At 46.3% G+C, this 15,751-nt stretch overlaps 1 protein-coding gene across 1 annotated transcript; it reads left to right on the forward strand.

Annotated features, from left to right (window-relative positions):
- Window positions 1–454: 454 nt before the first annotated feature.
- RPL11 (ribosomal protein L11) lies at window positions 455–4,933 on the forward strand. The gene is made up of 6 exons (XM_082611887.1): window positions 455–555; window positions 1,341–1,491; window positions 2,507–2,613; window positions 2,920–3,051; window positions 4,305–4,415; window positions 4,852–4,933. The coding sequence occupies exons 1-6, from the start codon at window positions 550–552 to the stop codon at window positions 4,879–4,881; spliced, it is 537 nt and encodes a 178-aa protein (XP_082468013.1). The 5' UTR covers window positions 455–549; the 3' UTR covers window positions 4,882–4,933.
- Window positions 4,934–15,751: the final 10,818 nt, after the last annotated feature.

The following is a 15,751-nucleotide window of genomic DNA, read 5'->3' on the forward strand; positions in this document are numbered from 1 at the left end:
TTTTAAAGCTGAGGGAAACTGAGGCTGAAGGAGATATAATTAGTAACCTGCCCAAAATCTCATAGCTACTGAGCTAGCCAAGACAGGAGCACATCTGCCTGTCTTCACAGCTCAGGACTCTTAAGCCAACACTCTGTTCTAACTACTGTTTAAATATTTAAATGCCATTTGTTTACACTGTTACAGAGTAAAACTGTTACTTCATAAATTGCATAACTGACTTAGTGTATTCTGGCAGTCTCAACACGCAAGAACCACCCGTACCTGAGGCTGTGGGCGGGAACAGCGTCCCTGGGGACCGGAAATTCAAGGAAATGCCAGTTCAGGGAGCTTTAAAAACCGGCTTTTGGATAAGCCCACGCCCCAGTGGTCAGCCAGCGTCACCTGCAGTTGACATCTGTGTCCACGAGGGGGAAGCCGACTCTACGCGGCTTCAGACGTGCCTCTCTTCCTCTCCCTCATCTCGCTGGTTAGCCTGGGAAAAGAGTCCGCCTCCTGGCCCATAAGGCCCTGGCTCAGAAGTCTCACTTTCTCTTCCTGTTTCCCGTCATGGCGGTGAGTAGCCGAGGCCTGGGTTTGCTTCCCTTCATCCGCTTCCATCCACGGCCGGCGGAGCCTACGGGGGTTACCTCTCCCTCCGCCCGAGGAGAACGGAGCCCGCAATGCCGGCCGTGCCGAAACTGGCAGAGCCATACGACTCGAGGGCGCGAAGCTGGACCCTGTCACCTTCCTCCCATCCTCCCAGGAGCAGGCTCGGGGCAGCCGCGGGAGGCCCAGAAGCACGGCCCGCAGGCTGCAGCGAGGGCCAGTGGAGCGATCGGAGGGGTGTCTGGGACGCGGGGTTCGGACCTGTTGCTGGGCCTCTGGACTTGAAACTTTCCCGATGCTGGGGAGCCTCAGCCGGTTCCTCCTCGGGGCAGAGGCCAGGCTTCGGCCGCAGCCACTGTACGGCTTCCGAATGGGGTGGGGGATGCTGCCCAGCCACGTGCTGTTTTCTCACCCCTCACCGGCCGTGTAACGGGGCGCCCTCCGTCACCTTACAGTTTGAGCCCCTTGGGGTTCACCCGCATTGTCTGTAACTTTTCCACTCGGTACCTGTCCTGTTTCTGTTCACCCGTTCCGTGCGTGGGGGAAGGAAAAAACAAGACCCCGAGATGTCTTCCTCGGTGCTTCCCACACAAACATGGTGATAATTCTTGAACCTTTAGGGCTTTCGGGACTACTTGGGATGAGCGGAAATGCGCTATGTATACATATTAGGCTGGCAGCTCTGGCGGGGTTGTGTGTGTGTGTGTGTGTGTGTGTGTGTGTGTGTTGACGGCTGCGCTTCCCTGTTGCAGCAGGATCAAGGGGAGAAGGAGAACCCCATGCGGGAACTTCGCATCCGCAAGCTCTGCCTCAACATCTGCGTGGGGGAGAGTGGAGACAGGCTGACCCGGGCAGCCAAGGTACTGGAGCAGCTCACAGGCCAGACCCCTGTGTTCTCCAAAGGTGAGTCGTGGCCGGCAGGGAGAGGGCTGGCGGCTGGGGATGTCGGGATGTGTCTTACCTCGCCTGCTGTCAAGCCTCTCTTGTACCCATTTTGAAGGTGATATCTCTTTAAAGCATTGCCTTCCTGAGCTTCCCAAGAAGTATTTCCCTTCCAACATAGGAGTGGTATTGCAATACCAGAATTTGTACGAGCCGAGATTAAGCGAAAACTAGCCCAAGTAGAGATTTTTGCAAGTAACGAGAGTATGAGGTAGCGTGGCAATGTTGGGAATGCAGAAAACGGTATTTGGCTTGATGAGCAGTTAGGGTTACATAGGCTACAACTAGAACAGGGCTGTGTCCCTCGACTAACCTGTTTCACATCCCGGCTCCATCACTTGCTAGTCTGTGACTTCGGCTTCTCTGGGCCTCAGCTCCCTTATTTGCATACAGGGGATGGTAGTACTTGCATTACAAGATCACGGGGGACAGAATAGGTTATATGAGACGCCTGCTGCATACCAAGCACAGTGTAGGCATTACTGTTGTTACATTGTTTTTAGAGTTTCACTGCTTTGGGGTAATGGAATATGGCAAGTCCTTGGAGTCACAACCTGCCTCTTACTACCAACTGATCTTGTGCAAGTTAACCTTTCACGGCTTCTGTGAAATGGGGATACGTTAAGGTTTTAGCAAATATTAGCTATTATTAATAAACATTATTAATAGAATGCATGGTCATTTTCCTTTGGCTTATACTGGTTATGAACTTGCCCTTCCTGAGACTTTGACATTCTGGCTCTGAGGTCTTAATTGCTCAAGTATGGCTGAGTGACTTGGAAGTTGGAAAATCTGTTTCTGTGTTACAAGTGAATCTGATTAACTGATACAAGTTGACACTGATCAGAACACCACCACTTTAGAATGTGGATGGATACTTAATGTCGCTTTGGAGTCACAGAGATGATTTTCTGGGGAAGAGGGGAGTGCAGCGGGAGTATGATAACAGCTGACTCCTTGTTACCCCTGCCTGCAGCTAGATACACCGTCAGATCCTTTGGCATCAGAAGAAATGAAAAAATTGCTGTCCATTGCACAGTCCGTGGGGCCAAGGCAGAAGAAATCCTGGAGAAAGGTCTGAAGGTGAGGCTGACCCCTCCGTGGGATAATTCCGAAGAGCACCAGTTAGCACCTAGCTACAGTGGTAGTAGTTACTCTTAATGTTCTGCCTTCTGACTTTTTTGAACTTCTAAAGGGTTTTTCCCTTCCCTTTGAAAGTTCGTAGTTACATGGAATCCATAGCTGTGGTGTGGTGGAGTGGGAAAATCAGATTTTGTTGCTGGCCAAATTACATTGAATTGTGTATTGGGGGTCCTGAGTGTTGCAGGCTGAGCTAGTTATTGCGGGGTAGAGTCGACAGGGAGTGATGGCTGTGTTTTTTTCCCTCAGGTGCGAGAGTATGAGTTAAGAAAAAATAACTTCTCAGACACTGGAAACTTTGGCTTTGGGATCCAAGAACACATCGATCTGGGGATCAAATATGACCCAAGCATTGGTATCTACGGCCTGGACTTCTATGTGGTATGAATACTTAATCTTTTCTACTCCTGGTCTGTGAGAGTGGAATCTTTTCCTCCTTTATTTCGTATGTGCCATCTTGATGGTGACATGTTGGGTTGGGGCTCTGAGTGTTGTCTGTCTTCTCTCCCTTGGGAAGATACGCCTCATATGTGGCAGGTGTGGGGATATAGCACTGTGAACTAGATGGACAAGATCCGTGACGTTTACGGTCTAGGATCTCGCAAGCACTGATGTTGCTCAAAGGTGGGCGAAGGAAACAGTTCCATCCAGCCACTGAATGGAAGATGTGAGAGATGGTATTGGGGTTGCATTTGGCGTTTGGGTTGGCTGCACTGAGGCTGCTCTTTCCCTGCTTCTTCCCTCAGACTCTGGGAATGGGGTGATTTCCATCCAGAGGACGTGGAAGCAGGTTTGACGATGGGGCTCTTTGCTCAGGATGAGGATTTTAATGTAGACCTGACCATTTGTGTCACTGTAATGTTTTGGTCCAACCATTAAAGTAAATAAATGGCAAAACCCTGAAGTCCTGACTGGTATGAGCCTGAAGGATGGCAGCACTCTCCTTACTAGATTTGAATATCCGGACAAATGGTAGTGAGAGTTGGGTGTTCACGGGGGATGACAAACCTTTAAGAAGCACTTTGGAGCTGAAGCAGAGGAGGGAAATAGTTATTTCTTTGTGCTTCTTGAAATTTTAAGATTTCTACAATGCACATGTTGAAATAAAATTTATTTGCTTTTTTTTTTTTCTTTTTTTTTTGTGGTACGCGGGCCTCTCAGTGCTGTGGCCTCTCCCGTTGCGGAGCACAGGCTCCGGACGCGCAGGCCCAGCGGCCATGGCTCACGGGCCCAGCCGCTCCGCGGCATGTGGGATCCTCCTGGACCGGGGCACGAACCCGTGTTGCCTGCATCGGCAGGCGGGCTCTCAACCACTGCGCCACCAGGGAAGCCCTTATTTGCTATTTTTTAAAATAAAAGTGCTTTGGGGTATGGGGGCAGTGGTGAATCCTTAGCTACCATTGGAAGTTAGGTAGGGGAGCAAGGAGGAGCTGCAAGTCCAGCTTCCAGAGCAGACCTATAGTGTATAGGAAGGCGATGTGTCATCTAGGGTGCAGGTTCCATCAGACGCTGAGATCATGGGTCTCTTGGGCCACCAGGTAACTCTTGAAGGTCAGTCACTCCAATGTGTGAGTCTTGTCCGTCTGCTCTTGACTCTGAGCTGGCTAGGTGACTGTTGGTTATTCCTGGGACAGGTGCTGGGTAGGCCAGGTTTCAGCATCGCAGACAAGAAGCGCAGGACAGGCTGCATTGGGGCCAAACACAGAATCAGCAAAGAGGAGGCCATGCGCTGGTTCCAGCAGAAGGTAAAGCTTGATCTGTCTGTCTCAGGTGAAGTGGTGGAATGTGGTGTTGGTGAATGGAGTTGGGATACGGGGATGCAAAGTCTAGCACCCTTTCGTGGGTAGCTCTTTTAAAGGTGGGGCATTTGGGCAACCTGGAAAATGGGCTTCCAGGGTTGGTGGTTTAAAAGAACACCCAGAACCAGGCTTTCTCCCCAGCCCCATGAATGCAGATAGCTGGAAGGGGAGGAATATGGCTTTAATAGGAGCCCCTTTTCTCAGGGTATAGTGCAGTTGAGCATAGTGTAGCAATTGTTAAAGATGGCCAGCTTCCTGTTTAGGGATATGGGATTCAAAGCCGAAGTTCACGTACCTGATTTGAATTCTTGAACGTTAGCCATTGCTGCAATCTTTACTGTTAACCGCCTGTTCTGAAAAAATAAAATCTGTTCTCTTTCAGTATGATGGGATCATCCTTCCTGGCAAATAAATTCCCGTTTCTATCCAAAAGGCTAATAAAAAGTTTTCAGTGAAATGTACAATTACTGTTGTGTGTTCTGTGAAAGGAGCCTGGCCATATTCAAGTCCTTGGACCTCAAGCCACTTAAAGCTTCGATGGGAATAGCTGGTAACAACCCTGTCTGTCATCCCCTGATTGGATGCCAGTGTTTCCTGGCAGATCCACACCTGGAGCTTCGCAGCACTGTCTGCGCACCACACCCTTGTTGACAGGCTGTGGTGCAGTGACCCTGTGGAAACTGACTGTAGAGGGGAGGGAATGGTTGGGACTGGGTTTGAATTGAGAGCCTTGCTTAAAGTGGGGCGCAGGGCTCCCCTCTGTTCAGCGATTCTGCTCTTCACTAGAGGTTTTACCAGCAATGATGTCTGAAAGGATCAGAGGCTTTGGTGTGGTGCTTGGGGTTAAATATTGGACTCAGTTTTCCTTTAAAATGAGAATCTAGAGTTGATGAGACTATTAAGTAGAGAAAGGGGGTGGTCTTTGAGACACATTGCATGAATTTGATTCCTCGCCCTGCATTTTATTAGCTGTGTTTAAATCTGCCTCAGCTTCCCCGTATGTATTGTGAAGGCAATAATGGTTATATCCCTCAGGATTAAATGGTTTGATACTTGTAGAATGCTTAAACTTGTACCAGGCACATAGTGCTCAAAAGGGATTAATTTTGTGTTATCATCTGTGAGAAATGTTACTCTTAACCAGTTTGCTCCCCCTTTGGTGTGAAACTGGATCGTGTCTTGCCTGTACTTTACCAGGTCACTGAAGCAGTGACATTCAAAAGCCACCATTTTTCTATTGGACACAATACTTGGCCAGTGGTTCATAGTTTAAATTTTGAGCACAAGTTAACTCAATAATTTACTCACTTGTGACTAATGAGTTCAGTTGTCCCTGGGCCACCTTTTCATTGCTGTTAAGTGGTTCTCTAATTTAATAGCTGCCTTGGTAGGTATTTTTAAACCTTGAAGTTATTTTGTATGTGCAACTTTTTATGAAGATACTACTTACTTTGTCTTCCTGATAAAGTCTTAGGCATCAGATCCAGATGCTTAAAGGGGAGAATCATGAAATGTGTTAGCATAAACTTTCGTTTCACTTAAAACATCAATGTGCATTCACTTCTCAGTCTTTTACTGTGGGACACCACTTTGTAAATGGAGTAAAGACTTGTGAAGGAGCCCAATTCTTGTGATTCAGCTTCACTTTTATAGGTGGGGGCACCTCATTGTTTAACATCTGTAATTATACTAACTACAACTGGAATAAACATCTTTGAGAACAAAGTAACTCTTGGTGAATATATTAGCTAACTAGGACTGGGTGCCAGCGGCTGTGGGAAGTCAGTATCTTCCAGAGGTGGGAGTGTATGCTAGCTTCATCTAAATAAAGCGCTGCAGGAAAATGAAATGTAGAAAGTGAAAGTCCTAATAGTATTGCCGTCCTTGTGCTCTTTATTGCTAGCCATTTGCCGTGTAGCTGTGTTTTTAAGTTTGTGGTACTATTTAGTTCAACAGTGTAAACCTGCCCACCCTCCATTTGGTCCTGCTGTATTGTATACTCAGTTGAGTTCACTTCCCATTTAAAAATTAAACTGCCTGGGTTTCTGGCCCAGAGGAAAAAAGGCCCTAGGGAGTTTGGAGAATAGCTGGATTTTACTCCTAGTTCTAGCAGCGGTATTTTAGGTGAGTGATGAAACATGTTGGGAACTGGAACAGGTGAGGATGCTTCCTGAACCAGTTTAGAGCAGCGGTGCCAGGAAAGCTTACCTGCTCTCTGATTAGAAGCTTGGTTTCCAGATAAATGTCACACAGGGTCTGAAGCATTGATGTTTGGGTTGAGCTTGCTTGGATCACTTGGGGGGTTGTTAGAACTCCTATAGGCCCCACCTCAGACCCGAATTCCTTTAACAAGATCTGTAGGTGATATGTATGCATACTAAAGAGTAGACGCGCTGACCGCATCCTAAGGTCAAAACGGAGAGAGGGAAGGCATAACAGGGAGACTTCTTTAATAAGTTTAGTTTTATGAAGCTCCTGCTGTGTGGTTTTTCTCATTTCCTCAGCTGCCACCCATGAAAACTTAGGTAGATGTTAGGTGACTCTGCACCCACGCTACATGTGGTTGTCTTCAGAATAAGGTAGTGTCCCTGGCGGGCATCTGTATCCCAGTTTCAGGCCCAGGAACACTAGATGCTGCTTGGCTGAATGAATGTTGTAGTCCTGCAACTGCCCTTTGGGGCAGAGTTCTCAAACTGGGGCAGTGTTGCCCCTCCCCGTCCTGGGGTATTTGGATATTTGTGGGGGTGGGCTTTTGGTTATCACAGTAACTAGGGCTGTTATTGGCTGCTAGAGGTCAAGGGTATCAAATATTCCGCCATTTGGGATGATCACAAATGTGTGAGTGCTGTGGGGGTAGGTACAGGGTGGTTACTGATGCCTTTAGCTACATGATGGGCTAGCCAGCCAGCTGTGCAGACGCTAGCAGGTCCCAGTCTGGTTGAGAAACAGCAGGGAGAGCACAGCCAGAGGGAGCGAGGGAATAGCCAGGTCAGGCCTGTGCGGAGCCAGATCGCAGAGTCCACCACTGGAGGCTCCAGCTGTGTTGGCAAGACAGACTTTAGGAAGGGGAACTAGGGCAGAAAGGGAGGGACCTCATGGGCTGCTGTTCCAGGGCGCTGGCACGTCATCCACATCGGAGAGCCAAACGGACGGGAGAGAGCAAAATCCAGCCAGGGAAGTGTAGTCGCAGGAAATCATATGTGTGCGTATGTTACTGTTATGAGCTGTTAGGTAGAAAATGTGCCAGAAAACTTCAGTCAGAAATTATTGCATGAGAATCACAAGACTAAAGACAGATTCTCCGTTGGAAATGCTAATTCACAAACATGGCTTATGTTACCTTCTGGCCTTTTTTTAAAAAAAAACAAACAAATTGAGAGGAAACTATAGCTATAATCTGTGTGCTTTTTTCCCCTCTTAACATAAAGTGTTCTCATGTCATCACAGTGGCTTCATAACATGCCATCCTTTAGATGTATAGGCTGTACTACCTTAATGTATGCAGCCAGCACCAAATGTCAGGAATGTCAGTTCCATAGAACTGCCCCACTAGAAGCGCTGTTGTCCTGTTTTCTTGGCCCTCTGTCCAGTGAGTATGTGTAAGCTTCTTGTATCTTAAAGCTGTTGGATGGTGTTATATAATTTCTGCTCTGCTTCTGCCAGCGTCGTGACCATAGGCAAGTAACAGCAAATTTCAGCCTCTCTGGCCCTCTATAGCAAAGCCTATTGAGTTTTGTGCTTTTGCCTTTTCCTCCAGCTTAACCACCCGCTAGTCCCAACCTGTTAAACTCCATGTATACACTGAGGCGCTCTAGCCGACCGGTGAGTAAAGACTACAATGAGTAGGCTGCCAGAGGGGCCTGAGTCTTAAAGGCTTAAGGCCCAGGCCGCCTAGGTGAGTGGTGAGGTCAGGGCCCAGAAACCACCCACAAATAGCGTAAACTGCCTGCCACTGGGGACCTAGCTGGTGCCTGGGGGTACAGTACCATTTTAAGAGCAGCTTGTTATGGAAACCAAGGTTGTGGTTGTCAGAGGGGAATCCAGCCTGAGGTACCCGGGGGCACCAGGATGGCTGAACTTGACTGTTCAAGGTGCAGGAAAGCTTAGGAAACAAATGCAGATGGTTTGTGTTTTTACATATCTGAACAAAAATAATGTGTGATTGTACCAATTAGGAACTTATGTAACATGATTTAGGATTATATTTATCACTATTGGTTTAATTTGTTATGTAATATGTCAACAGTTACCTGGAATCTGAAAGTAGCTTAAAAGGCAAAGGCATTCCACAACCTAAGCAGAAGTGATGTTCTAGACTCCCCTGGTTACCCTGCTAATAAACACATTGCTTTGATAACATGACTTTTAACCCTTTTAATATGGTGGTGACTGCCTCTGGAAATGTTTTCCTATAGTGTATTTCTATTTTTTGCTTTTAAAGATTGGTTCTGCTTCCTGTATTGTTTTCTATGTGTGCAATTTCTTTCGGATCTATATGTAAAAAACGGGGTATAATTATGAGGAAATGAAATATGGTTTATACTTCTCTATTTTCAAAATTCCAAATTTCTTATTGTACTCCAAAATAACTGAAAACAATCAGTTAATTAAAAAGCACCTATTAAAAAAAAACTGCTTCTGCTTCTGCTTAATCGTTACACGGTATATATCACAGTGGGTAGGAGCGCAGAATTTGGAATTTAAGCATCTCAAATCCCTTGCAGGTCCCTGGCAGATAGTGCAGGCTTGTTTTCTATGAACGGCCCCACTAGCTGCCTCTTCACCCCTTTTCCACCTCTAATTTCAGGAAGTGGCTATGCAATAGTTGTTACTCTGAGGGTGGTGGTCCAGGCAAACACCTGGGGGGGGGTATGCTCTCCCGGATGTTGGTTGGGATTCTTTGCTGACATGAAGATTATCTCATTTAGTTTTCATAACTATGAGGTGTTAGGATGGTGAGGACTTAGAGACCGGCTGTCTTTTTGTACAGTTTTATATAGCTCTTGTTGTAATAAGGTTAAACCTTTTTATAGCTTCTGTTGTAATAAGGCTAAATCACACATCTGCCCCTTGAAATATACTTCCATTAAATTTTCCTTGAAATTAGGTTCACAGGCCCACAAAATGCTAGCCTACATTCTCCCAAGTCCCCAAGAGGGCTGACAATCATAGAAATGGAGTTGGTCTTTACTTTTCAAAGACTGGGTCTGCAGGAACAAACACCCAAGTAACTACTGAGTTATAACTAAAGGAAGAAAGTTCTTGAGAATGGGAGATGTGTGCATTTTGTCGCTCATGTTCTGTAACCTCAGGCACAAGGCTGTGTCTCACTATGCGCTCCCAGTGTCTGACCTCCGAGACCAGCTTGCTGCTCAGATAGGGCACAGTCAGCAACACTGCCCCTTACTACCTGGGTGAGACTTAAGGCAAGTCAGCCAACCTCTCTGGGCCTAAGGTCTTGTGTCAAATAGGTCAACACCTACCTTTCAGAGTTATTTTCAAGAATTAAAGGTAGTATATGTAAATCACATAGTAGGAGCTGTTATCAGTATGTAAATATTACATATTTATTGAATATATATTCTTTGTGGTCTGTGGTAGGCTTAAACGTAAGAGGTTTTATTCTGAGACTTGAGTGCTTCTCTTACCTGGGAAAGGAAAGATGAGGGTGAGGGTTATTCACTGTAAAGGCGCTGAGTAAGCTCAGATTCAGGGGGTTGTTTTCAAAAAACGGGGCCTTGAGAATGACAGTAACTTGGAGAAGAGCCAGGCACAGCTTCCTGTTCTCTCAGTTCAGCATTTCTCTCCTTCATTCAGCAAATACTTGAGTGCTTACCTCCCTGAAGCATGGCATTGAACCGGACAGATGCAGTCCTTGCTGCTAAAGTGGACAAAAAGTACATGTTCCTCCTCTCCCCACTTCTCAGGTAGAAAAAAAATCCAGTGTCCTTTTTAATGTTACAAAGAACAAAATAGGCCTCCTCCCCAATATTACAGACAGTGATATTAACTATGCTTTTCCAGATCATCCCTTAGCACCACCCAAAAAATGGAGGGTTGGGATTTGCTCCTACCCAGGGCATTCCAACCGCCTTTTCCCCCTCCCCCAGTGTTGAAAAGCACTGCATGGGTTGGGTCCTGGGGGCGGGTTTGAGTTCACAGAACTCAGTTAAGTGTGGTCTAGGGTGCCACCTGCATCAGTCAGCTGTTAAAAATGCAGATTCCTGAACTCCACTCAGAGACTTGAACTTTGTGGGACTTAGCAATTTGCATTTTACAGCATTGAAAGTTGTTCTCTCAACAACAATAGCTTTCAGAGTTTTTTGACCACAGCACCCCACCACACACACACACAAATTTTATATCACTACTTATTAAATACATATATACTCACCTCTGAAAAATATTTCATGAAACAATACCCTTACTACAGGCAATGCATTCTCATTTTATAGCCTGTTCTGTTAATTTTTTTTTTTTCCTGATGCTGGTTCTAACCCATTAAATCTGCAGTTTGAAAAATCCTGCTTTCCAGGGTAGTCAGTTGTGTTTCAATCACAAAGTCAGAACTTCTGAGCTAGAAGAGCCCTCAGAGGTGATCTGGTCCAGCAGTCCCTAAGTCCTAATCCTTGCCCAGCACTGGACTGATTGTAGGAGAATCACCTGAGACATATGTTTAAAATACAGATTCCAGCCCCAACCCCAGAGAGCTTCGAGGAGAACTAGGAATCCTTTTTTTTTTTTTTTTTTTTTTTGCAGTACGCGGACCTCTCACTGTTGTGGCCTCTCCCGTTGCGGAGCACAGGCTCCGGTCGCGCAGGCTCAGCAGCCATGGCTCACGGGCCCAGCCGCTCCGCGGCATGTGGGATCTTCCCGGACCGGGGCACGAACCCGTGTCCCCTGCATCGGCAGGCGGACTCTCAACCACTGCGCCACCTGGGAAGCCCAGGAACCCTTTTTGTAACAACCTTCCTAGATGATTTGTGTGCACAGCCAGGTTTGAAAGTTCTAGGATGCAACCCTTACGCTGTGAAGACCCTCTAGAATGGCAGAGGATTTGAATTTGCCTGTCTGTGTATAGCGGGCAGAGTTTCTCAATTTGTAAACCACCTCTAGTTTATTTCTGAAGTACTGTTATTTACCAGATATTTTCTTTAAAAGTCATAAAAGAACCTGTCACTGAATTTACAGGTTTGACATGTTTATTATATTACTTTATATATTTTTAGTTGGCCGTGCCATGTAGCTTGCAGGATCTTAGTTCCCCGACCAGGGATTGAACCCAGGCCCACGACAGTGAAAGCGCTGAGTCCTAACCACTGGACCACCAGGGAATTCCCCTACTTTTAGTATATTGTTCTCCAGTAAATATACTAAATAGATATGTAACTATCTAAAAAAATGTGTCCTATTTAAGTCATTTATTCTGTAAAGTTTTTGAGTGCCTACTATATGCCCGGCACTGTTTAAAGTTCTGAGGCTATATCAGCAAACACAAACAAAGATTTCTGGGAATTCCCTGGCGGTCCAGTGGTTAGGACTCCGTGTTTCCACTGCAGGGGACATGGGTTCGATCCCTGGTCGGGGAACTAAGATCCCTCATGCCGCATGGCGTGGCCAAAAAAACAAAAGATTTCTGCCTTCGTAGAGCTTAAATTCTAGTGGAAGGGGATGGAAGTATGTCATAAAATGATGTCACTGTGGAGAAAAGAAAAAGGGCGGGGAAAGGGGGATGGGGAAGGTGGTCAGGGTAGCCCTCATTGAAAAAGTGAGGTTTGAGAGGACTTGAAGGAGGTAAAAGTTGGCCAAATGGATCTGTGAGGTAGAGCTTTCCAGAGAGGGAGCAGCTAGAGCAAAGGCCCTCCACCAGAGGGGTATGTAGCACAGAGACAAGTAGAGCCAGGCAGAGTAGGAGGGGATGAGGTCAGAGAGGTAAGCTGTTGAGGAAGCTGCTTGTGTAGGGCTTCATAAGCCATTTATAAAGACTCTGGCCTTCACTGTGAGTAAAACGGATCACTCTGAAGAGTTAGAGCAGAGGTATCCCATGATCTGTCTTCCATTTTAAAGCTACCTCTGCTGTTTGAGACTGGAATATGGGGGAATGGGTAGAAGCCTGTTAGAAAGTATTGCAATAATCCGATCATGTTGGGTCTGACATGGTGGAAGTATTGGAGGTGGTGCGAAATGGTCAGATAATAGGTTTAGAAGGTAAACCAGCAGGATTTCTTTTTTTTTTTTTTTTTTTTTTTTTTTTTTTTTTTTTGCGGTACGCGGGCCTCTCACTGTCGTAGCCTCTCCCGTTGCGGAGCACAGGCTCCGGATGCGCAGGCTCAGCAGCCATAGCTCACGGGCCCAGCCGCTCCGAGGCATGTGGGATCTTCCTGGACAGGGGCACGAACCTGTGTCCCCTGCATCGGCAGGCGGACTCTCAACCACTGCGCCACCAGGGAAGCCCAAGCAGCAGGATTTCTTTGAATGGATGAGCGATATGAGAGAAAGAGAAATCAAGAATGATTAAAATTTCTGGCCTAAGCAACAGAAAATACAGAGTTGCCATCAATTTCGATAGGGAAGGCTGTGTTTGGAGCAGATTCGACAGGAAACTAGGAGTTCCATTCTGAACATGATTAAGATGTCTGTTAATCATCCAAGGGGAGATGGTGGAATAGGCAGCCGAGAGTCTGGAGTTTGGGCTGCACATGTGTGTTTGGGGGTCTTCAGCATCAGGATATCCATATTTAAAGTCTTGAGACTGGATGAAATCATAGAAGAGTGGGTGTGGTGAAAAGACGACCCAGGACTGAACCTTGGGGTACTTCAGCGTTAAGAGGTCTGGGAAAAGAAGAGCAATGGACAAAGGAGACTCAGAAGGAGGGACTAGTAAAGTAGAAGGAAAGACAGAAGAGGCTGGTGTCCTGGAAGCCAAGTGAGAACGCGTGCAGGAGGAGGGTGTGATGAGCTCAGGGACGTGCTGCCGGTGGGCCAAGTAAAGTGAGCACTGAGAATTGACCATTAGATTTCTCAGCGTGGAGGCACTAGTGACCCTGACTGGAGAGGTGCTGGTAGGGTGGTAGAGGTGACAGCCTGAGCAGAGTGACTGGAGACAGCTGGTATAGAAAGCTCTTAGGAGGAGTTTTGCTGTCAAGGGGAGCAAAGATGGGTGAAATAGCTTTTTCTGGTGATTGGAAAAGTCCAGTAGGAAAAAAAAAAAATTGATGTGGGAGAGGGGAGATGTGCTGTAGCCATACCTTTGAATAAGCGAGAGGAGTTACTTTTAGCACACAAGTGAAGGGGTTCAGTTTGGGTACAACTGTGGCTGGTAAGTCAAGAGGCTGCGTATGTGGGTGTAGATGTTGGTAGGTGGTGGGTGTGGGATGGAGATCCATGGACATTCTCTTCTGATTGAGCTTCCATTTTCTCAGTGAAGCAGGAGAGTAAGGATGGGGGGAGAGGAGTTAGGCCTTATAGAAAGAGTGAAAGAATCATCTGGGAGAGTCCCACACCAAATACAGAGGAACACTCCTGAAGGGCAGGACCCTCTCAGTGGAGCACCGATGGGTGAAGAAACAGGTTGAGAGCTAATGGGCCATGTTCAAGATCACACAGCTGGTTAAAGGCAGAGCCAAGCCCAACCCAAATGGCCTGGTTTCCTGGCCTGGTAGTTGATAGATCCACAAGGAACTAATCTTTTCCACGATAGAATCTTTGCTCTTCCTGGTAGCGTCTCAACCTGCGGGTCTGTCCTGATACAGAGTGCTGTCATACGAGCAGCTTCCTCTCACCTCTGCTTTTGCTTTCTGGCTTCTGTCTTGGCTGTCTTCCGGCCCTGCTCTGTATCTTTGTCTTACAGATCAGTGATGATCAAACCTAAGGGTGCATTAGGATCTCCTGTAAGACTTGTAAAAACCAGCTTGCTGGGACCCCACCCTCAGAGTTTCTGATTCAGTAGATCTGGGGTGGTGTCTGAGAATTTGCATTTCTAACAAGTTCCCAGTTGTACTGAGGCTACTGATTCAAAAACAATTCTTTGATAACTACTGAACTAGGCTGTATAATTCTCTGTAACTCATTCATTCAGCAAATTCATATTGTGGGCCTGCAGTGTATTGGGATCTGGGGGACACAGCAATGAAAGATAGTCTCTGTCCCCAAGGAACTCCCAGTTTAGTGGGGGAGACAAGTGAATAAATCAACAATATGCTTCCACAGCTTTTTTTTCCCTCAGCTTTATTGAGGTATAATTGACAAATAAAATTATATATATTTAAAGTATACAATGTGATGATTTGATATATGTATACATGTGAAATTATTACTACAATCAAGTTAACTAACACACCTGTCACCTCACATAGTTATCTGTGTGTGTGTGAGAACACTTGAGTATACTTCTCTAACTTTATTCGTTCCAATACTGCTTTTATTATTATTTTTTTTGCCATATCCAGGTACCACCTGTATTATTGCCTAATGTTTATTTTAAAGGGACTCCATTGTTAAATTTATATCTCTTTATATCCTACTATAAATGGAACATCAGTATCAGTAGCTGGTTAGATTCTGTTGCCTGCTAAAGGCTCTGGGCCTGAGGCTTGCTCTATTCAAGAATAAATAGCAGGGCTTCCCTGGTGGCGCAGTGGTTGAGAGTCCACCTGCCGATGCAGGGGACACGGATTTGTGCCCCGGTCCGGGAAGATCCCACAGGCCACGGAGCGGCTGGGCCCGTGAGCCATGGCCGCTGAGCTTGCACGTCCAGAGCCTGTGCTCCGCAACGGGAGAGGCCACAACAGTGAGAGGCCCGCGTACAGCAATAAAAAAAAAAAAAAAAAAAAAAGATATTAACATCTTATATAACCATAGCACAATGATATTAAAAGTAAGAACTTAAAGGACTTCCCTGGCAGTCCAGTGGTTAAGACTCAGCGCTTCCAAGGCAGGGGTCATGGGTTTGATCCCTGGTCGTGGAACTAAGCTCCCATGTGGTGCGGCCAAAAAAAAGAATGAAGAGGTTAATATTGAGAGAATACTACAGACTTTATTTGGATTTCACCAGTTTTTCTATTCCAGGATCCAATCTAGATGCCACATTGCATTAAGTTATCTATCCTTAGTCTCATCTAGTCCGTGGCATTTCTTAGTCTTTCCTTGTCTTTCATGACACTGATACTTTTGAAGAGTACCAGTCAGTTACTTTGTAGAATGTCCCTCACTTTGGGTCTGTCTGCTGTTTTCTCATGATTAGATTGAAGGTGGTGCATTTTGGGGAGGAATACTACAGAGAC

Source organism: Mesoplodon mirus (assembly GCF_964341445.2).
Source record: "Mesoplodon mirus genome assembly, chromosome: 3".
Classification (NCBI taxonomy): domain Eukaryota; kingdom Metazoa; phylum Chordata; class Mammalia; order Artiodactyla; family Ziphiidae; genus Mesoplodon; species Mesoplodon mirus.